This window comes from Trichogramma pretiosum, unplaced genomic scaffold (assembly GCF_000599845.2).
Source record: "Trichogramma pretiosum strain Unisexual culture from Peru unplaced genomic scaffold, Tpre_2.0 scaffold9, whole genome shotgun sequence".
NCBI classification, from domain to species: Eukaryota; Metazoa; Arthropoda; class Insecta; order Hymenoptera; family Trichogrammatidae; genus Trichogramma; species Trichogramma pretiosum.
In genome coordinates, this window is record NW_019641697.1 from 1258606 (window position 1) to 1280595 (window position 21990).

The 21990-nt window shown below is 44.3% G+C and overlaps 1 protein-coding gene across 1 annotated transcript in view; it reads left to right on the forward strand.

Moving 5' to 3' along the window:
• Positions 1–21990, forward strand: part of LOC106651318 (small conductance calcium-activated potassium channel protein) — a 76690-nt gene that overhangs the window by 19033 nt on the left and 35667 nt on the right. The window contains exons 2-4 of the mRNA XM_023462277.1: positions 3097–3921; positions 6077–6535; positions 8137–8239. Coding sequence (XP_023318045.1) covers positions 3257–3921; positions 6077–6535; positions 8137–8239 — 1227 coding nt within the window. The 5' untranslated portion in view covers positions 3097–3256. The remainder of the gene's footprint in view (positions 1–3096; positions 3922–6076; positions 6536–8136; positions 8240–21990) is intronic.

Sequence of the window (21990 nt, forward strand, 5' to 3'; positions counted from 1 at the left end):
CAGTGTGAGTAATTCACTTTCATGAGCATTAAATAAATAAACAAAAGCTTCGAGAAAATTTAAGAATTCTCCAAGGTATAAAATTGCACGCTAGCAGAAAATGGAATCGAAAAAATGTTCTCTATACGTACAGAAAATATACTGTGTTTGGGTATTTGCAACCCTGAAACGAGACTGAGACTTTCACATGGAATTTTTCTGGCTTTTAGTCTCCTTTCCTAAAAAATTGACAACACCTGACTCCTGATCTATTTACGACGAATTGGTATCCAATTACTGCAAAACAGTTTTTTATTTTTATTTTGGTATATTTATCAATGAATAAAATAATAATTTAATCAATTAATTCAATAAATGACCTAATTTCTGTCCTTTTAGGTAAAATTAGTTTAAACTAATCATAAAATTGGCTGACTTTGTTTCTTAAAAATATATTTTAATTTTTTTGAGCGATAGTATTTATTTTTTATTACTCTAGTGCGACTCAACGATTGGCAAATTAAAAAATAATTCTACAATTCGATCTCTCGTGCGAGCGCCAGGCGTAGTTTTTGGAAAAAAGCGAATCGCAAAGCTCTTTCTGAAAAGCTCATCGTCCTTCTCCTATGTATATATCATGCACACGTGGAGGAAGTAGCGATTAAGCTTCACAACGGAAAGTACATACATTAAATTATTCAGGCAGCACAGGTTGACTGGTGCTACGCGCTCATGCTCAAATATCTATTAGACTCTCGTGTATCCAAATACTTCACGGGAATTTGTTCCTTTTCACACACGAGTTGCAGGCTCTATTTTGAGTGAAATTAAACCCTCACACACGCAAATCTCAGCAATGCGTACGTATTCTTATTTTCTCGAAGCCTGCATACGTATACAATCTATTATGCATACTTCCATCTTTTCCGCTCTTACTCGCGAGCCAAAGTTTCGTTCTATAACATCAAAACTTAGTATTTTGAACTTTGTTATTCAACTGTAAGTACTGCGCTGCGTGCTTCCACGCTCTTTTCTTAATTTTTGCATTTAATTTACATTTACTTTCAGCTTCATGTATCACTTCACCATTTCTTTCAGAAAAGGCTCGCGAAGTTCTCGAATTTTAAATTCTGATATACAACTATCGTAGCTAACCAGATTACGTGAAACTTCAAACGGAAGTTGAATTGAATTGATACATCAAGCAGAACACACAAAGAACAGCAATTAACACTGCGAGCAACAATTAAGGCGATTAAGTGGGGCAGTATTTTTCAATTCCATTCACAGAGATCATAAGTAGGTCACTCAATCAATCAATTAAATAACGTAATGAACTCAATTATTACATTGTATTGCGGGGAAAATATAGCAGCTCGTTTTCTGATTTAATTAAAAGTACATTAAAGAATGCAAGGGTATGCTAAACATTGTAATTGCGGCTTGGCTATTAGGCAGGTATGTTTTCGCTAACCGCCATTTGGTCGTTCACAGTGTAATTTGGTTATAATTTAGTGCTACTTCAGGTAAATTGTTTGATCCTCGACACATTAGAATCTCGATTTCTTGCCAGTAAGTTGTAGCAATAGTTACACAGTAAATTCGTGCAATTTGCCAATTTGCAACGATTATACGTGTTTTCGCTCAATAATGCCGTACATCGAATAGATATGAATCCGAAGTTTGCCTTGATAGTTTTCTCTCTCTCTCTCTCTCTCTTCGAAACAATTGTGTGTTGCCGCTCACGGCTTTTTGCAGATAACAAGGAAGATCGATCTTGCCATTGACACACGTTGCGTTTCAATTCCCAGTGAAACTTGGTTGTTGTGTGTTTGAATTGGCTCGGAGGGTTGATATTTTTCAATGGACCGGTGCATAGAAAAAAAGTCACTATTTATCTCCCTTTTTCCGTAGATCAAACGCGTCGAAATTTGTCCGTGTTAAAAAAAAAGGAAGCAATAGAGATATCATCCGGTGTTTGGGCAATCGAAGCAAAGGAAAGGGAAGGTTGGTAAACGAGTTGTATTTAACTTGTCGCATACTCGTCGATGCATTTTTGCGATCATTAAACCGAACAAGTATCGGAAACGTATTCCTGTCGAGGGATATAATGCTATCTTAGCGACTGGTAGTTGCAATCAATCGAGGTATTATCTTAGGCCGGAGGCTGCCGGGCGTGAAAGTGAATTCAATAAATACGTACGCTTATATCGCTGGTATATATATACTCGCAAAGCACGCATAAGATGCAAATTTTGCCAAACACTGAATATTAACGAGCTTATACGTGACTGACGATGCGCGTATACATACATACATATAACGACCTGAATATCCAATACGGCCGCCAGATGTCACGGACAAACACATACTGGCGCACTCACACAGTAGCAAACAAACGTCGACATTTGCAAATCCATACATGGATGGATATCGCAGTTCATACTACCCCGCGTGTGTGTGTGTGCACGCCATTATGAAGCGAGCTTCACTTCAAAGACGTGTAGCTTGCGTGTACATACACATTCACGTGTATGTGCAGCCGTCACATGCACAGCACACAGAGCCCGAGGAAGGAGTAATTTGAGCTTGCAAGCTCGATCCCGTGCTAACTATCGGGAAAGGTATTATTCGTATTTGATGGTCAATACGCGGGTTCAGTTGAAACGATATTACGTCGACATATCGACCCCCCCCCCCTTCACCTTCTCGTTTCCCCTGATCCGAAATTTCAATGCTAATGCTGCTGCGCAAGAGCGAGACTTTGTTAATAATCCACGAGCTTAAATTATAGCCCTCGTGCGCGCTGGCATGGAGCCGCTGCGCGAAAGAGTGCTCTGTGTCGTACCGACTATAAGCACTATCCTTTAAGCTCGTCGGTGTAATTGGCAAATGAAGCTCGCGGGTCGACGGCCTAACGTATCGTACGTGTTATTAACGCGTCGTCGGCGTGCGGCACTCGTCCTTCTGTATAGCGTGTCAGTGCGCGATATAATTTGTTACAGGAAAAGCATCGCGAGCCGGGAAATTTATTCACTTTTGTCACGTATATAGAACGTAGCTTAACATGTGACCACACTCATGACGATCGTGCGTATTTGCTTGCGTGTGTTGCAGAGAGGTCGACAGGGCGCCGAGAGAGAGAGAGAGAGAGAGCCGAGAGCGGCCCAGGCGAGCCAGCAGCCATGTGACATCGTCGATCCTCGCAAGCGCTCGGGTGTGAGAGTCGTATTGGCTCGGCGCAGGGCAGTCCGAGCCTCCGCCTGGGCTCCGAGAGATGAGCGGCGAGGGCCAGTCGTCGTCGGATCTCCAAGAATGTGGCGCAGGCAGCGAGTACGGCAGCGGCAGCGAGGAGACGGCGGCGCTGCTGAGCCCCAGGGCCTCGGTCCAGCCGGTCGTCGTGCCGCCCCAGGCCTCGACGGTCGTCGTGCACATAGGCAGCGCCAACTCGTCGAGCGCCGGCAGCATCAACAGCCTCGGCTCGTCGTCGCGCCAGCAGCAGCAGCAGTTCCACCAACAGCAGCAGCAAGGCCCGTCCGGCAGCAGACTGGCCGGCCAGAACAAGCCCGTGCTGCAGCGACAGGACCGAGCCACCTACCTGGTGGCCTCGCCCCAGCTCTCTGTCTCGGGCTTGGGCGGCTCCGAGGAGAGCCAGCCGAGCGTCGATGACCCGACGACGGCGGGGTCGGCCGCGAGGTCCGTGCCCGACATCGAGCTCCAGTGCCGGCTGGACGAGCAGCAGCCCCAGCTGCAGCACCAGTCGTCGTCGCTCAACGTACAGCACCACCAGCACCATCAGCACGCACTGCCGCACCTCTGCCATCATCAGCATGGCCATTACAGATCGAGGCATCACTCTCATTTTCATCCTAGATGTAGGTGCGACCGGAGGGACTCACTGGCGCCCTCCTCGGCGCTGCATCTCGCCAGAAGCGTATCCAGGTGAGTTACTCTATCTATGCTGTCGCGACTCGTTAGCTTGCGGAGAGCGGCGATACCGATGCCATTTCGCGCGACGTCCAATTGTATCGGGCCTCGAGCTATTCGCCGAGAGCGAGACAATCTCATTTCCCCCGACGCGACGATTCCCCTTTATTCCCGACACCGTCATCGATTCGTTGCTACGCGCAGTACGTGCCATTACAGCTGGCTGTTTCGCGCTGGAATGCCAATGTACTGCATAGCTTCTTTTCTCAATTTTTTTTTCGAAATATCGCGCCGCGTAAAAGGAAACTAAGCGCCTCGAGTCGTTTGGTGGGGGGATTAATGCAGAGAACGGCCAGAACGAGTCGTCCTGTGTTGGTCGATTAGCGTGTCTCGTAATTGGCTTGTAGTTTCGCGTCGGGCCGCATGCCATTAACCAGCGAGGCAAAGTAAACGCGACGACGCAAAAAGTGAAGCATTATCGAGCGCCGATAAAATCGTCTCGCTCTTTCTCGAGTAGCTCCTGCGGTTCATTGGCCCGCGGCTCCTTGTCCGTACGTCAGTCGTCGTACCCTTTTGCAGTGGTGTAGATGCACGTACAGTACGAGTTTCGGTTTGACGACGATGGGTCCGCGAGCGCGTGACAACGAGATTAGGATATTTTATGTGCAGATCGCGAGCGACGAGTCGACTCACGCGTTGATGGACTATCCGAGCGTTACGAAACTCCAATCGAGTTTAACGAGCGTAAAGGTGCGGATATACGCTTGTTTTATCGCTGTTTGTTTGTAACGAGAGTTTCGTCGACTTGTTTAGACAAACCCGTCAGTAGCTCTGATAGCAGTAAAAGTCCTCGTCGGCGCTTTCCGAGCCGGGGGGCTGCCTATATGTACGTTTCCATCGGGCAAATATGCATCCGAGATTTTATTCAATCGATCGCTATAGTCAGCTCGTGTAAAGAAGCGCGCGCATAAACATTTACGTCTCTTCGTACGTATAACGTGTATTTGCACGCTCGAAAACTATTTGACTTTGCACCGACCTATAGCCCCCCATGTATTCCGCGAGACACACACATATAGCAATCAAGTGGCTTAATTAAACTTGCATGAAGGAGTATTGCGAGTCGTCCGCTATGCTTCCAACCAACTTCTTATCTATGCAATCTTGTTCTTACATTATTGAGTTCGGCTTCGCTACGGCCTTTTCTTACCGGGTATTTATGTATCCACCAACAAAATGTCGCGCTTGCACAATCGGGTCAAGATACAAGAACACACTGGCTCGGCGTCGTTTTCGATCTCATTATAATAGCCGTAGCCTCGAGCCCCCCCGAATCAATCGTTCCTATAGCGCGCGCGCACGACCGAAAAGCAATTTATCCATTCGTTTATTCGTTCGTTTATTTTTTTCGTATATTTTGCGAAAATGTAACAGCGCGCCCCCGAGTAATTAACGTGTGCGGCCACGGGAGTATATGCAGGCGTTAACTCTTGTGTGACTCTTTCTCTCTAAGCGTCTTGTGTGTGTCGTAAACAAAACCGGGTCGACGAGTCAGAGCAGCCACCCACACGGGGGTATATAAGCGCTTGACCCGCGCGCTCGCGCGCGAGATGTCGTGAACCCCGCGCCAAGGAGATACACTCGAGATGTGACACTAGAATTACACTGCAACACAAAATGAGATGTACACGTATATACACAAGCTGGATATATATAAACGTACGTGTAGTCGCTCGGAGGCAAAGTCACAGTACGCGATGTTCGCCATCGAATCCGGGGATAGCCTCGGTCAAATTAATTGGACGAATAAAAAAAGAAAGAATACAACGGACAGATTTTTTCCTTGGGATTATCCTATTGGAAATATTTCAATTAAGTACATATAGAATTATCCGTTGGGATAAAATTCGACTAGGAGCATTGGGCACATGTTGTGCTTCGAGCGTTCAATCAACGTTTGACCTGAATCTCCGGCTCGATGTCGACCCCCTTCCCTCCGAGCCAGTAGTTTTTTTTTTGCTCTCCTCTTTTTATATTCACGCGGCGCAGCGCGTCGGATACGAGAGCGACGATCGAGGCGCGCAGGTTGTCGTCCGACCGAGCGCTGACTCGTTTCACTGGCAATGTCTGTTTGACTGGCTGGCGCACGACTACGCCTGTTGTGTTGCAGGGAATCGGTGCGCTCGGGCGGTGGCGGCATCAGCATCGGCGGCGGTGGCAGCGGCGCCTCGTCCTCGCACCACTGCTGCCCGTGCCAGGGCGGCGGCGGCTCCGGCCACGGCCTCATCGGGGCCCACTACGTCGGCGGCGGCTCGGGCAGCCACCTGCCCCCGGCGGTGCTCGTGACCTCGTCGCCCACCTCGAGCCGCATGATCCGGCAGAGCTCGCAGCCCGAGGCGGCGGCCGTCGGCGCGGCCAACTGCGGCGGGACCTGCTGCTCCTGCTGCTGCCAGAGCTGCGGCTCGTGCTGCGGCGGCTACTCTCTGCACGGCCACGGCGGCTCGTACCACAGCGGCGCAGGCGTCGGGGGCGCCACCTCGCTGCGGCAGCTGCGCGAACCCGGCGACGGTATAGCCGGTATCGCCGCCGACTCGCTGAGGATCAACGGCGGCATCAGGCAGTTCCGACAGGTAATACAGGTTTCTCTTTCGGCTCCCTCGACTTTTACTCTTCCCTCCTAACGTATACAGACTCGATTTTTTGGGTGTATGCGGCTGTGTGTATTTGCGTGTATGTGACTAATTTTTTTCTCCAATCTTTTCCCTTTTGTCGTTTTTTGTTCTGCGTGTTGACCTCGCTGCATTGTAATTAACATCTTATACGAGAGATTCGGACGACAATGAGACCGATGCAAATTTTGATGTGTGCGCTGGCGCTAAACTGTACATACTGCACAGTGATAACACAGAGCTATCGTATCGCGCGTCGCTAAGCTTGTTCCTGCTGACATCTTCGATTGGCAATCCGATAACAAGGATCTTTTTTACCTTCCCAGAAGCGAAGACATCGAAAGCCGATTAAGAATTACAAAATTTACTTTGCAAGACTAATCACTTTTTTTTCTTTCCTTACTCGTGATTTCTAAACTCGGACGCTGATAAAAGTTCGGGAACGACGTTAAGCTCATCAAGCTTTTTAGGCATTGATAAAAAGTTGAAACTTTTCGAACAAGACTGTAAATATACAAAATAATGGGTACTCGGGCTCAAACAAGTTAATAATTCGTATTTTTTCTTTTTTCCTTGTTCACATAATCTTTTGAAACAAGCGGCTGGAATTAATAATAATTAGGAATTTTTTACTACGTATTTCATTTTAACTTATATGAATTTTCAGTGTTTTATGTGTGTCTCTTATTTTTCAATGTATCCATGTACATGGCAACTTGTGTGTTTTTCAATTTAATAATGTTATACACATTTTTATGCAACAATATACACTACAGTATATGAATTTTATACCTTTAATCGAGTAGTGAAACTTTCTATTGTATTAATAGAATCTTTTATTTTTTCCTTAATATACGTATTGGTGTAATTTATTCGAGATATTTTATGGTAAATTTTAATCATTTTCATTATTACAAACTGGAGCGTACCATTCAACGTTACATTCATACACTCGTGTGTAACTGTATAGTAGTAGTTGAAGCAGGCACTCTTGACGCATTGCGTAGGAAAAAAGGGAAAAACGCGAGGTCCATGAATTTGTAGTTAGTTGGTCCGTTAGACGGCCGCTCGAGATTATCGTCGACACGATGTTTTGTTCTAATTTAGCTGCGTGATTAAACGAGCCACGTTTGTAGCGCACCACATGCGTGCACACACGCCAGCGTACAGCAGCAAATTATAGTGTGCCCAATATACCCAAGACACCCGAGAAATCCAAGATATAACCCAAGACAACCCAAGTCCCCCTCCAACAGCAGCTGAATTATAACAATTTTTATCGATCCATCCGACACGGACACGAGTAGTTCCCATGGTGGAGCCGAGCATCGTTCACGACGGCGACGACGACGACGTCCTCGACTTCGCGTGAACGCGATCCACCGAGTCTTCAGCATCAGTCGTCGTCCCAGCAGCAACAAGCGCAGCAGCAGCAACAATCGGCCTCGAGCAGTTTCGGTGGGGCTTCCACTGCTGGCGCTGGCGGTGCCGTTGCTGGTACTGCTGCCGCTGCTGCTGCTGCTGCTGCGGCTGGTAGCTCCTCCTCGCAAGGCGGTGGCCCAGGGGTGCTGCTCTGCCCCCGCACACTGGCCCAAGCCCGCAGATCGAGACTGCGTCGCGCATTGACCGAGGCTACCGCCGAGACAGTCAACTACGTCAAAGCGGTGGGATACTAAATCATAACTAATAATTCATTTATGCTCTTTCTTTATCTTATTAATCCTTGTATACAACGACAAAAAAATCACACCTATCATTTTGCTACTTAAATCACAGCCACAGATAATATATAAGCTTTTCTATATATATTCGAGTTGATTACACATGTATGCATAATAGAATTATAGCTCACGCAATATAACACACAATTATATAGGAATGTCACACTTCCACTCTCTGTATGCCCCATCCCTCAGTACATAGTTCAGCTGTCCGTATAATTAGCCTGCAAGCTACTAGAAAAATTATTGCTAATGGAGAAATTGTGCGTCGCTATGAGCAATGCCTATATGATTCGCTTCATAAATTATGTGTGCCGTAGAACGCTTTAAAAGTTGGGCTGGGCCGAGGCGATCGAGCGAGGCCTCGTAATATTCCCCAAGGATATTCAGCTGTGCGCGATCTGCAGCAGCGCGGCCAATGATACTTTATATTCTCCAAGGTATAATTAATTTGTCGGAAAAGTTGCGGCGCGGCCGCGTCGAGCATCGTCAATCGATTCTTTGATTTTTGTCGAGCTTTGAAACGTTCGGGCGGAAATAATTCTTTTTTGCGCTCTTGTCTCGTTGAAAAGAAAGATCATCCCTTACAGCGAGGATAGAGGCCTGGATAAACGATATCCGACAAACAGATTGCGCGCGCTTCGCTCGAGCAGAAAGAAATAAAAGCCGAGCTTTTTGTTGGTCTTTATTTTTTGTTCAAATTGTATCCTCGAGAGCTGGGAAAAAGTACCCGATCGTGTCGTTTTACGCGTTCTACTTGGCTCACGCACGTACGCGTACTTTAAATCCCGAGGACGATCAAGGTTTTTCCACGAGATGTCGCGCGCAAGAAAAATTACTTTTTACCGTGGCTACGTAAAAGGGGCGCTCTGTATAGGTAAGACAAGGTGATGTTTCGCGAAAGGTCACAGCGAGAATGCAGGAATCGATTTTCGATCGGCCGCGCGGTGCATTACTTATTCAGTAAGAGCTGCGAGTCTCGATCGCGCGATTAATCGCGCCCATGGATGTTATAATTAAAAGCTTTTCGTTCCGAGGGAGCGCAAACAGTTGGGAATTTTGCGCGCACGAGTAAATGTTGAAAAGCGCCGGGACAAACTAATCCGAGTCGAGCTCGCTGGCGTACAAAGCGGGCGGCGTCGGCGGCGGCGGCGGCTTTTCTCTCTGTTATACAAGGAGCTGCTGCGCGCCACACAGGAGCTAGCTCGCGAGTACGTATACACGCGCGACCCAAAGTTCATGCGCGCGACGTGCATATTATATACATATATGCCGTTTGTACATGCATGTACAGCAGCGACGATGCGCTCGCACAGAGAGAAAACAGCTCGGTACGCCTGTATAGCGAGCCCAAAAGCAACATCATAACCCGCAGCTCTCACTCGAAAACTCAAGTGTGCGTATGCATGAGCGTAAAAGCAGTTTATCGCGGCTGAAATTCTCGAGTGTACTTCATGTACTTATGTACACGCATATGTATAGCGTATTTGGCGATGCGCGTGTGGGTGCGCGAGCCCGTAAAAAAATACGACCATCGACGAGAGCAAAATAAAATAAGCAAAATAAAATAAAAGAACGCGCGACTCTAAACGTGTGTGCGCGAGTGTGCATTATCAAGCACGCTTGTTACATGTATCACTGCGTCGTCTCGGCTCTGCAGATTTTATAATAAATTACACGAACAAAAAAGGAGAGCGGGGGAAGAGCTCCGAGGCGAGCTGTACACGACGATATTTATTCCTAGTCACGTTCGCCTCGCTACACATTTTCATTATACAGCGACGCTACAGCGACTTTGTATTAAGAATCACCGTCGACGATCTCGTCCTTAAGATATACCTGCATTGCTGCTAAATTATAATTTGTTGCACTCACGTACTCTTTGTATCCACCCATGCAGTCACCCTCCCCCCGCACAGGTTGATACACACGTATCATGCATACACCGATAGACGCACACGCATGTAAGTACTGATTAATTATGGCTTATTTTCACCAATATATTTATATATGCTACACGTACGCATATAATTACGTATCATAGGGTAACGATCTCTCCGGCGGCGGTGGCGGCGTTGTAATAATTTTATTATGTGCGCTTGCCAAAACTCATTAGAGGTAAGTATATTACGTTTTCGTGCCGCTGCAATGTAGACGAAAACAATCGCGGCTGCTGCTGCCGCCCAAAAGGCACTTCATCGTCCTTCTGAGACTCTATTATTATGTCCATTACTATGCGTATACACGCGGAGCATCGAGTTTTCGCTTGGTCAGGCTGCAGGAGAGAAACAATTTCGAGCTTGCAGCGCGTACTGTGTCGAGCAGCTGCACACAATACTTGACCCGCGGACTTTGCAGCTCTGCGTAACGAGCGGCGGCTTTTAGACAAAAGAGAAAAATTAATTGTTCATTAGAAAATCAAAACGGCTGACGAAACGATCCATATTTTCGGGCTCGCTTGAAAACCGCGCGATAAATCGCTGCTGCGGCCCGAGCGACGCTTCATTAAGTTCCAGCTACTGCTGCTCAGATTACTCTCTCTCTCTCTCTCTCGCTGAAGCACGAGTTTTGCCTGTTTATATGTGTAGCGCGCAGTAGTAGAGTAGAGTCGAGCTGGAGGAAATCGTACCGCTACTCTGCGGAAAATATAACTGACGACCTTAGCGCAGTACACGGGCCGTATAGCGAGTCGAGCGACTGTGTGCACGCTGTCTGCTGCGCACAGCTTGTTTACTACACGGCTAGTTTACTGCGGTTTTATATAGATATATACCTGCCTCGCGCAGCTGTCGAAGCTCGTATAAGCTCGATTCGGGCTGCAGCTAGCTGTTATATAGCTCGCAGAACTCGTGCCACGTTTCTTTCGACAAATGCTCCATTTTCTTTTTTCTTTCCAAGTCGAGGACGAGAGGCAAAAAGTCAGGCTCACAATTAACTCGTTAACCGTTGACGAAGTTGAAAAGTAGCCAATCGCTTTTCCACCGAGTCATCGGGAGAAACGAGCCGTGCGACAAAGAAAAATAGCGCCGAGGCCAGGAATATTATAACACTTGCGCCGGCTGAAATTATGCTAAATCGAGCTGTCCAGCACTTGTCGTCGCGCCTGTCCGCAATTACATAAATACGCCAGCTCGTATGTTATTCTGGAAAATACAAATGTCTCTGGCTCTCTCTCGTGACGCGTACTAACTACTAGCACACTGGTAGGCGAGCCTCGGCTTTTCCGCTCTTAATAACAAAGCTTATTCGGGCGTGGAATTTCTGGCTTTTCAGCTTGACATTATTACTTCCTCTGATCCCCCCGCGCGCGCACTCACCCCGCGCGAGAACATTGATCAAGTGTATCCGGCTTGTGTAGCCGTGCTCTCTACCACTACGCCACGCGCGTGCACACATGCGCGACTTTATGCGCGCGAGATTTCAGCACTCCCAGCGAAATAACTCACTTTACGTGTAGCTGATCCCCCCGATTTTATGGATGCGAAATCCTGTAAAAGATTCCGACGACTCCGAGACAGCGAGAGTACGGGGAGGACCTTGAGCCGCCGCGCGTCCTCTCAGCTCCGACCGTTTGATTTCTTCTTTCTTTTCAAGACCGACGACTACGTTCTCGAGAGATGCATGGCTTCGGATCTCTCGCGAGATTTCGCCCTTCATTTTCTCCGGACTCGTTCGAACGAGTGCATTTGATTTTCGCGATCGATCCGTCCAAAGTCCATCTCTCTGAATAGCGTCACTTTGGACAACGACCCATACCGTACCGTACACGCTCGTCGATTCGCCGCAATGGCTCGCTCGGTTGGCTTTCCAATGAACTCGCGTCTTTTCAGGGCTCGATAAATCTTTGCCTTTTTAACTTTTTTTGCAATCGCCTCAGCTTATCCGCAGCCTTACTCAATTAAAATACTTTTCCTAAAACCGTATTAACGACATTTTTCTTCTTATCCGAGCTTTGGAGTAGTTACCAAAGATTACTTCGATAATCACGTACGCAACACTTTTATAACTTGGATTTTTCTTCAAAAGCAAACTTCCTTGGCAGCACGAGTCGAGAACCAATAAATACACTCATATTTCATTGACGAACAAAACCATCGAAAGCCACTCCGGAAAATTTCTTACGTACGCTATCGCTGTAAATCGTAAATTTTCCTCCTACTCATGAGTACACCGCATAGACGTATGATATTTTTTTTTATACCTTCGAGTTTGCCATGACAAGAACAAGTTTCATGGTTCGATATTGAGAAAAAATAAATAAAATCCGAAAGCCAAGTCTCACGCGCAAGCTCATCTTTTTACACTGTAAAAATACATCGTGTTTGTACATGACAGATTCAAACTTGTGCGCTTATTTGTTCTCATATCCAGGAGATTTTAAACTTATGCCCTTTGGATTTATATTTCAAGATTTTTGTAAATTTCAGTTATATCGAGAACAATATTTCACGATCGTCGAATGAGAAAAATATAAAATTCAGTTATCGACGATGTCATCGTCGGCTTCGTATGATTTATAAACCCGATCGACTTTTTGCGTCCTCGATGATAATTTTCGATTATTTCCGACGCAACAAAGTGTAGGATTTGGCACCCGAGCTCAGGACAACGAGAGAAAGAGAGATTTATTCCTCGAGAAATGCTTTTCTTCATCCTCAAGAAAAGCTCCGGATCAAATCTGCGCTTGCTTGTTCAGCACTTTTTGTTTTCCACATAACATTCAATTTCTTGCCCCGCGCGTCTGTATAAAAAATACTCTTCTAGTCCACTGCTCGCGAATAATCACCGATTATCAGTTCATCGGCGTTCGTAGGCAAAAGTGTGAGCTGAATATTATCCAAATTTCGTGAATATTGACCGAATATTCCGTCTGTATAAAGACCCAGGACTGTTGGTACATTTATTTGCTTGCAAACGGTTGAAAGCCTAAACCACGCGCTCAGAAAAATATATACAGACATGGACAAATAATGACAGAAAATAAATCGACACAAAACCTAGTGGCTCATTTTTCAACGCCACTTTTTTTACTGCTGCTCTGTCGGGTATCGCAGCCACAAAGCCTAGTCTTTTTTCGTAAAAAGAAAGACACAGCTTAGCGAGCTTCTTACCGAGTTGTCGTCCCAAGAGCCGATGGAAATCTTTCGAATCTTATATACTTTTGCCCAAAATTACGCCCGTCCCTTTTCTCTACTCTCAGTCACGAAAATCATTTAAGGAAAATTTATTCACACGAGTTTATGAGGCAGTTCATTTTCTCTCCATTGTAAGCAATAAAACTGAGTAATTGTATACTCAAAGTAAATTCGCGGCTCCATATTAGAGGAAGGTCGCAAAAGCAATTCGGTTAAATGCGTACGGGGCACCCGCTGCCGAGATAATCTTAAATTATAACATGCAAATTCCAAGGAACAATAACGCAGGATTATCAAAGTTAATATGGAAAAGCGCGCACCGTGGCGCTGTTTACGAAATTCAGAGTCCCTCGTTGTATTTTTCAGCGCCGCCCGACGACGCTCTCCGGCACAATCCATCAAAGATGAGAAATTCTCATGCAGCTCATATCGTGAAATTTAGATGACCCGGATAGCTGTTTAAGAAAATGAAACTGACGACGCTGCAGCAGCGACGTGACTCTCTTCGTGGTTTGGCAAACGTTTTCCTCGTATACATATCCTGAAAGAGAGAGAGGTGGAGAGAGAGAGAGACAGTAAGAGAGGGGAAGCAAACGCGACAGTCACAGACAGAGACGGAGAGCGGCAGAGCAAGCAAGAGACTTCTGACTTTAGTAGATAGCCATGTAATGAATTAAAATTACTTTTTGTTAACTGCTGCAGCTTCTGGCTCAGTCTGATTATTTTATTGATATTCATTCGAGTTTCCCGAGCTTTTTGCGTGATTGTGTGCCACAAGCAAACTTTATCCACCTCACTCGCAGGATTATTTTCCGATGAACGTAAAAATGCTCTACATCGTTGCAGTTCGTTTCGCTCCTAATGAATGTCTCGTGGCGTTTTTTCAGGCGCAATTTTTACAAAATATTACTCGCTATTTTTAGCAATGCCGTTTAAGAGCTCCATAATGAACCAGTTGTGTTCACTAAATTTACTAGTACATAAGTTTTGTTGAACGAAAAAAAAGAAAGCAAAACAAATGGTTATAAATTTCGGTAAAAATGCACAGACTGAGAAATTAATCTATTCCCTTTTTACCAAAATTAATCCTCGTACGTAACTTTATATGGTTTACGAGGGAAACCAGCCAACGTCCCTCCATCGTGTCGAAATTATATACTCAGCCAGTATACGTCGTATTAACGTCGTCCTACACAGTCGGTCGACGCGCGCACACGAACACGTACCCGTGCACACAATAATAATAATAATCATAAAGCGGCTACGCCAGGTGCTAACGTAGGCACATGCATCAAAGTGCCGCACATGCAACGTACTGCTCGCGAATTTACTCGAAATTAAGAAATTATTTTACACTAGTGGCTGGACAGATTGATCGGATGTACGTAAATTATTGAATGATGCAGACGCCATTAGTGAGATTAATGTAATGATTGTTGTAATTGAAATAATCAGGTCACTAGACTATTTTTTAGACAAAGCTTACATCTATTCGCAGAGTCAAGGTTTTTTAATTCAGCAAAAAGTAAGAATTACGATAAACATGTAGGACACCAGAAACGTGTTTATCAATGAATATACCCTCGGGCATTTTTCACAGTTGCAACAGCTGCAGAGAGAGAGGCAGGGGGGAGAAAGCAAAACACTTAATCTTCTTCTATACACAAACCATTAGCTTTCCTAAATACTCCAGAAAAAAGGTGCTAAAGATGCTCGGCTTTTCCGCTTGTCGAGCTGGCGCTTTTTTTTATTATTTTTAATTTCAACCAACGGGGTGCTGGCTAATTACTCCCGTCAGAAAAATTCATCCGAATTGTGCATACCAGCGAATAATATATAAAGCACGCGCAGTAATTTCGGAGCGTTATTAAAAAAGAAAATTTTCAACCATAATTTTAACAAATTTAATTTTGCATCGGATTCAATGAAATTCATGAAACCGAAAACGAATTCATCGGGGGCGAGGAATTAAATTTTGCACGTCATCAATGTTACGTCGATTATTTAGCCTGTGCACAAATGTTGAACTTTGCATTATTTAATAATTCTGCATCTCCGATTAGAGACTATCGCGTGCGAGAAAGTGCAGATACGAAACAAGTAAGTTTCTTTCTTGCAGAATCCTCGCTTTTCCACGACTTCCTTTTTCCGCAGCAGCTAACTGTCTTTACTCTTCGGCGCGCTCTGAAGACTCGAGAAAAAAGCTCAAAGATTCTTATCTTTTGCAAAGTGTGTGGCGTGGCGGGTTATATACGCGTCGCAGAGCCGCGCGAAATTCTCCCAGGAACGCCAGCAGAATCAAGGTGGAGCGCAAAAAAAGCTCTATCGCAAGAGAGGAAGAGAGAAAGTGGCAAATGTCAAGAAAAGAAACAAAACACTATCGAAAGCTTTTTGTCTTTCGGCTTTGAGCAGCCTGTATAGTATTGGAGTGAGCGGAGAAAAAAAATTGCGCTTGTTGCGGATAAAATGATACAATTTTTTTTTTCGCTTATATTGCAGCCTATGACGTCGGAGGTGCGTTGCAAAGATTTATTTATAATACGAGAGCACGAAAGGAATTAGCTATTAAAAGTAAAGAGTGTAAAATGTGTGCCAAAAGACACCCATGTGCGCCGAATATTTGGCAGGGAGAATTTTTATAATTTCTTCTTCTTTTTTTTTCTCTCTCTCTCTCTCTCTATCTCGTCGACTATTCTTAGGAAACGTGTCCGCATACCGGTGTCGCAGTGTCGTCGCGCATGTATGTAGGTTGACAATTTCCACGATTTTTGCCTAAGCCAAGCACGAGAGGAGGATAGATGCTATGTAGCTTAGAGGAGGGAAGATTTTTTTCATTATTGAAAATGCGGCAAACTAAAGAAATACCCGAGACCGGCTTTTGTTTCGCCTGCTCGAGTCCTGTCCAATATTTTCCTACGCGAACGATTTGACATCAAGGCCTGGCATGTATGTATATTATATTTTTCCTTGCTGTGAGCCATCACTTACAACTCTTTTTCCCTTCGTTCCTTCAATCTGCTGCAATGCGGCATTACAAATAACAGCTGTGATACAATTTTTTAAATTTCACGCACTACTCGTAATATTTTATATATTTGGCTAATAAAAAAGAAGAAAAAATGCAATTTTTCCTCTGAAACGAGCATTTATTGCGCTCTAATAAGTTTCGAGCAATATTTCGTTAAAGCTCGTTTGCTCTCTGTCTCTTTCTCTCTCTCTCTTTCTCTTTTCTCTGTATACCTTTCAACCAAGCTCAAGCAGTCAATATACGGAAACAAACTACCATCGACAACTCGAAAATTTGGCCAATATCCATTGGAAACGGAATAATCAATAATAGCTGCTCGCTCGTGTATACAGCACTGATAGCTTTGAAAAAATAATAATAAACAAACAAAGACGGAAACACGTTTTAAATAGGTATACGTAGAGAGTTATCCTATTCGGAAGAAGTTTCCGGAACGATCAACTATCAAACCATATAGAATTTTTCTAATCAAACTTTTTTTTTAAAACTATAAAGAGGAGCTGTGATGATTTATTCAGCCTGAGCCCTTGCCCGGCAGAGTCGACAAAAGAGTCGATTCTTCATTATACTCTAATAAGGCCTAAAATTTATCGTCCAATGGAGGAAAAAGCTGGCAGCGGTGCTGGCCGAGAAAAATTATTAAAATTGACAAAGAGTTTGACACTGCCTCACGAGCGCATGTGTTTTCCAACATAGCTTCATGGATACATAATAGCTAGTTAATGATGAATCGTTCGGCGGCCCACACAGTTATATGATATATGGATTATTCACTTTGACGCTAATTACTCGGCAGCACTGGCCGCACTCGGTCTCACGTATAAATCCATCATGGATCGTTCATTAACATAATACATGTAGAGTCGATGAATTATTACGGATACGGAGGCAAGATTCGGTGTAGAGTAAAGGTCCTTTGCAGAATAAATGAAAAACGCTCTCGAGAGCTAGCTCGAGCGCGAAAGCCCTATGTTCGCGCGAGTGTATGAACTGAAAGCCTTATACACCCTGAAAATGACTCAAAGCAAAGTCTGACGTACGAGTGGTTTCGAAAAAGAGAGAGCCGATGCTGCTGCGCTCGAGAGCAACGGCCGAGCCGAGAGTGACACGTAGCTTTAAACAGCTGGAACCAGGAGCTTTGGTACGTCGAGCATACTTGTATTGTAATGAAAAGGAAAAAATACGCACTCGCGTAGGCGAAAGTAAATTACACTCGCGTGCGAGCTTTTGACAAACAATGCGCCTAGATGACGTTGGAAAAGGGGAGGCGAGCTTGCACATCAAAAGAGAGCAGAGCGGACGGACGGCGCTTTTTCCTTTTGCGAGGCCTAATACACCTTTTCATGTATATCAAAAGAGGGAAAAAGAGAGAAAGAGAGAGTTTGAACAGTCGATTTTTGTCAATTGAAGGGGAAACAGTCAACGAAGGCTACCTGACTACACCAGTCTTAATTTGAATGAATCGCGCCGAGGATGAAAGGAAAAGCTCAGTGCGTGCGGATGTGCTCATTACGCGTACGTCAAAGCCTTTGATTTCGCAAGCTAAGAAGTACTTTAATTTGCTTGGGGAAAAAACCAGGGTAATTTTCGCCCGAAAGTTCACGAAATCCGAGCGACAAATCTTTTCGCGCGTCGAATTGTGCAACATTTCGATTAAAGTTTTTCGCACGAGCTCACTCTCGAGTAACTTTGCAGCAGTCACGTATAGGTGCGCGCGCGCGAGTGAGCAAAAAACTTTTTCTGAGAGCTAGTTTGTTGACAAAATATTTTTCGAATTTACACGCTCGACTTGTGTAACTGGATACGTTGCGCTGATGAAATCACGTGAAAAATATTCGGAGGGTGCAACAAGTACGCGCTCGGCGAAAAAAAAAAAAATTGTTCATTCAAATTGCAGCGCCATCCGCAGCAGGCGGATTTTTTTCATCGCTAGACACTTGAGCCGAAGGCCGACGTAACGACGTTTTCGTTGAAACGGGAAAAATGCCAAACATGGACTGCTGCCTTCGTGAGAATCCACTTTCCGAGTGTATATATTTTACCTGCGTATGAGCGCGCATACAGAGACGTGGTCAGGCACAGACATCGAAAGGATGAGAAGGAGAAGGGGAATGAATCAAAGTCGAGTTCGCGCGCCAGTATACGAGGCAGAAGTAGGAGGAGGAGGAGGGGGGGAGGGGGTAAGGGTGAGGTGAACACACGCACACAACTGCACCAACTGTTCCGCAGCAGAGAGGGTGATATATACATCGCGCGAAGCAGCAGGAGGCAGTCCTTTCGGGATCGTCAGGGTGCGCGGAGCTGAGAGCGCGGCCGGATGTGCTTCGAATGTGCAGTGCCGACACACACGAGGTGCGAGCACACGTCTCATTACGACAATAATAAGTGATACAGTGAACGTGCTCGATTCTTCTTCTTTTTTTTGTTTTCGTCTCGGGATCGATCTGCGCTGAGAATGACGAAAGATGAGATCGTTCATCGTCAATATGTACAGAGTAAGGAAATGAAAAATTGTGCTTTTTTTCCTCAAAGTGTGTGAGTTTTACCGATACGATTTCAGCGAATGTAAATAAATATTATAAAATCGCGTTAAACCCCATGGAAAAATCCATCATTTCGTAAAAATCAATTTATTTTATCTATCGATAAATTTTCATTTTCCCTCGGAGTCCCCTTCTGAAATAAAAAAAAAGAACCTCTCGATGACTTTAGAGAATCCGGTCGAGCTTCGAGCATGACAATAAAAAAATCATCCCTGCTGAAGTGAGGATAAAAAAAGAGTAAAGAGAGGTAGGACTGTTTGAGCGATCGGTGAAACAAGCTATGACGGACGAGGAAGATGCAGACCCCGATGACGATTCTGCAGCTCTGAATGCTGACAATGGTAAATTAACACTCAACAGTTCGCCTGTTGCCATGGCTGATACACCCCGCATTCGCACGCGTATCACGAGCGCAAAACCGCTTTGTTTTGACCATTGTTTTGGCATTCTCGAGCTCCATGACACAGGGTCGGATCGACCAACTAACGCTGACTTAATGGCTTTTGATTTTATTAACGCTAGCCTTTGATTTAATCGTAAATTGGCTAAACTGATCATCATTTTGTTTCACTGCTGTATGGCCGCGAGAGGGGGGTAATTATACTTGTGTACATGCAACCTTTTAATGGCTCGAGCCACTAAAAAACTTTAATGAATCATGAAAAAAAAAGTTACGCGTTTAATTAAGTTTGTTCTTCTTAATATTAGAGACGACGAAAAGTTTACTCTTTCTCTCTCTCTTTCTTTCTCACTTTTGCTCGGTTAAATTATTCGTTTGCAAAAGTTGAATTTCTAGCCTTTTGCTACTTGATCTCGTTAATAAGTTGCGGACTTATTTTTTTTAATATCGATTTCGAACGAAATTTAATGAAGGCTAGAAAGAAATGGAAAGAGACATATCTCGCGTTCGCTACTTTTTTCCGGCCGTTTCAAAAATGTAATTTTCAAATGTGCAACAAAGTTCTTCATTTCTCCATTTTTTGCAAGGTAGAATTTACCCAAGTAGAACAAAATCAGCATTTTACGTGAATAATGAACGACGGCTCTTTTGATCGCCGAAAGCCTCGTCGAGAGCGAGTAGTGAATTTTTTTTGCATGATGTTGTATACGCGGGCTTTGTTGAATTTATAAGCCACACGTTTGACTGCAGCTTTTGTAGATTTTCCTGTGCATAGCCTTAAAATTGCAAGTATTATGATTAACCGAAGCTGAACGATGGGTAACAATTCGAAGCAATTTGGGAAATTGAAGATCCTCGCAGGCTTTTTAATCTCAATGGAAATCGGAATGGAAGTGCATATAACGTTAGTCACGTCTGTAATCGCTTTAAACGGCGCTGAATCATAAGCGCGACAAAGTTTTACATGGCAATTATGGGCAAAAATTATCTCTACCTTCGTGCTCTCATTAATTCTTCGTTTTTTTTTGTCGAATTTTCATAAGAAATATTAGGCAAAAAAAAGTGGAGGAGATTGAAAGAATATTACCATATTCTCGTTTCTGCAATGTAATTCAATTCAGGGAACTGTTTTTCATGAATATGCATGTCCCTCAGGAGGACGAGCTTCTGCTCGGTTTGCTCGGCAAATTTCAGAAAGTCTTTCATGGCTATGAAAAATACTTGCGCACGCGTGCGATGTTCTTTCAGCACGGGAATACAGCATAATTTCGAGTGCAATTAATAGCTCGATTAAAAGCCAGTGCGTGTAGAGATGGTAAATAAAACGACACGACGAATTAAAGGCCGTAAGTGGTGCAATTATTAACTACTGCCTACTTGATTCATGTGTCGACTGTCGATTCATTTTTTTTCCTTTTTTTATTACCAAAAATTGAATCGATTATGCAGTTCCAGAACAATGAGTTCGTGCGACTCAAATTTTTCAAAAGTTTGCCTCCACCTACTCTTTGACAAAATAATTTGAGAAGGCGGTATGGCAACCGACGTACATTATTCCCAGCTGTTCTCTCGCGCAGAAACTTCACTTTCAATATTCTAATGTATTCCGAGCTACTGAAATATATATATTCGTATATATATAGCAAAGTTTTTGAAGTTCGACTTTCTTATCGTTGAAATACATACATACTCGGGCAATATTGATAGATTCGCTTCAAAATTCCCAGCTATAAATCAAAAATTTCTCACTATATAAAAAGACTAAGTACAAACCTTGGCGAAGGGTTTATTCAAATGCGCCCGTAACAAGTGCAGCAGTATCAGCTGCAGCAGCAGCAGCAGGAGTAGTAGTAGTAGAATAATCGGATAAGTCGGCAGTAAAACAGTCCATTCGCCGACGCTAAAGAAAATTATAATAAACGAGTTTTATATCCAACACTATCATCAGAATTGGATCTTCCGTATATACGTATATACGCGGCAATAATAGATCTCATTTCATATAAAAAGCTTGATTAGCCTCGATTATTTCAGTTTATCGAATAAAAAAGCAAAGGAAAAAAGTTTAAAGTCAGATCCAGAGAGGCAAAGAGCGAGACAGACAATGTATAATATCGCCGAGCGATATATATTTATAATCTCTCGTTATTATGGATCGTATAACGCCGAGCGCATATATCGCTGCTTTTGTTGACGAGCGCGTGTACATTGTAACATAATGGAGATAATAATACGGGGCTCTCGCGCTCGTACGTAACGTTTATTACGATGAGTCAGGCCAACCCCCGCGAGCAACGCAAAAGGTCATGTTGTTTAATTATGAAAAATTAATTACGCGAAACCTCGTTTGCCGCGGACAAACAAAGAGGACTCGACAAAAATCCTATTCCGCGATTGTTCGCTATATCGAACTCTTTGGTCAACTATTTCAATTTTAGCTCGAGCGCGCACAGCTCTAAACTCCGGCTCGGGGAATGTCATTCAGATCAATCGAATTATTTCCCACGGAATATCTAATTATTGTACCATGAGTCGCGCGCGTCATGTGCCTGGCTGAAAAAACAAAAAGGGTATTAATGATTCACCGC